The sequence below is a fragment of the Morus notabilis genome, unplaced genomic scaffold (assembly GCF_000414095.1).
Source record: "Morus notabilis unplaced genomic scaffold, ASM41409v2 C11433983, whole genome shotgun sequence".
Classification (NCBI taxonomy): Eukaryota; Viridiplantae; Streptophyta; class Magnoliopsida; order Rosales; family Moraceae; genus Morus; species Morus notabilis.
This window is the reverse complement of record NW_010387302.1, coordinates 1-1,712: the sequence shown is the minus strand read 5'-3', so window position 1 is coordinate 1,712 and position 1,712 is coordinate 1. Positions and strand designations below refer to the sequence as shown.

The 1,712-nt window shown below is 35.6% G+C and overlaps 1 protein-coding gene across 1 annotated transcript; it reads left to right on the top strand.

The window, feature by feature from the left end:
* The first annotated feature begins 166 nt into the window (after positions 1-166).
* On the top strand, positions 167-1,704 carry LOC21383839 (transcription factor HY5). The gene is made up of 3 exons (XM_010114873.2): positions 167-345; positions 483-639; positions 1,588-1,704. The coding sequence occupies exons 1-3, from the start codon at positions 167-169 to the stop codon at positions 1,651-1,653; spliced, it is 402 nt and encodes a 133-aa protein (XP_010113175.2). The 3' UTR covers positions 1,654-1,704.
* The last annotated feature ends 8 nt before the right edge of the window (positions 1,705-1,712 follow it).

Sequence of the window (1,712 nt, the reverse complement as noted above, 5' to 3'; positions counted from 1 at the left end):
TTTTTTTTTTTTTAATTTTCCCTGGAATTGCATTTTAGAAAACTGTCTTTAATCTCTTTGACTTGAAAAGCAACGGACGGTGACGATCTTATTTGATTGTTGATTTCATTTTCGTAAAGAAAAAATCTTTAAAAATTCTCTCTTTTATTTTTCCTGAAATATAGCGATGGAAAGCGATGAGGAGATCAGAAGAGTTCCCGAGATCGGCGGCGAATCGGGCGGAGCATCGGCTTCTGGCAGAGATACCGGTTCGGTGGGCGGTCCGGACCGGGTCCTGGTCGCAGGGGAAGGGCAGAGAAAGAGAGGAAGAAACCCGGCTGACAAAGAGAGCAAGAGGCTAAAGAGGTAAAAATGGATAATTGTATTGCAATATATTATTATTTGCATTTGTTCTTCTGCTCTTTTTGGCCTTTATTTTTGGGGCCAGTGGCAGTTATTGTGTTCTTTTTTTTGTCCCTCAAACAAAAAAAAATGTAAATTAGATTGCTGAGGAACAGAGTTTCAGCGCAACAAGCAAGGGAAAGGAAGAAGGCGTACTTGAGTGACCTGGAAACTAGAGTTAAAGATTTGGAGAAAAAGAACTCTGAGCTTGAAGAGAGACTTTCCACTTTGCAGAATGAGAATCAGATGCTTAGACATGTATGTCCATCCCTATCCATCTTTGCATCATCATCATCATCATATGCTCGTAACAGAACATCAATACATGCATCATCCTCAATTTCTGGGCAATATGTATGCATAAGCGTGTTGTCAGGTCCCATTGGTGGGACGGTCCAACCATCGTAATATGTAAAAATAAGAACGTAACATATATTTAACGTAAATAGATATCGTGTAACATAATATTACATTTATTTAGTGTTGAAAGGCCTAACACTAAGAAATTAAGTTATTCTAGTTTATTTTTACAATTTAATTTAGTTTTGACATAATAAGGACGTTAAAATGGCGTAATAATGACAGGAGATCACTAATTATCTTGGTGTCTTACAATTTTAGCTGTCACAATTTTAGCATTGATGTTCAATTAAATAAATATTATATTACATTTTCATTTCTATAAGTTATAAATTAAATAAATATTATATTACATTTTCATTTCTATAAGTTATAATGACGGGACCGTCCCATCGGTAGGATCATAGACTAACCCTTATATTTTGAGAAATTAACATCTCCATAACTATAACAAATTTAAATATATTTAATAATAGCCGGCAATCATCATAAAGTGTTGAGTCTGTTCTTATATGATTTAAGTGATGGTATGCCTATTCGTATGTGGTCTTAATTTGAATCATTGATGACTGATGAGAATTCGCTGGTAGGACCACCTGACCAAACCCATCACTCTATTATTGATAACTCGTCCCCTTTCTTGTCTGGGTTAAAAAATAATAATAGCAATAGTTACTTATTGCTTGAAGGCAAAAAGTAATGATAATAAAAGTAATTGCTTTTATTTTTCTGTATCTTCTCTTTTGACATCATTATTCTCATTGTTTCCGGTAACGTGGCATGAAAAATTTATTTTCTTTTACCGAGATGATCATGACGTCTGTCCTTATAACTTGTGCTGCGCAGATATTAAAGAACACAACGGCGGGTAGGAGAGGAGGTAGTGGTGGTTCAAACGCTGATGGTTTGTAAGGGAGGAAGAGAGTTGACTTAGGGAAGCTAAGGGGAAACAGAAATGGTATAAGAGAGCT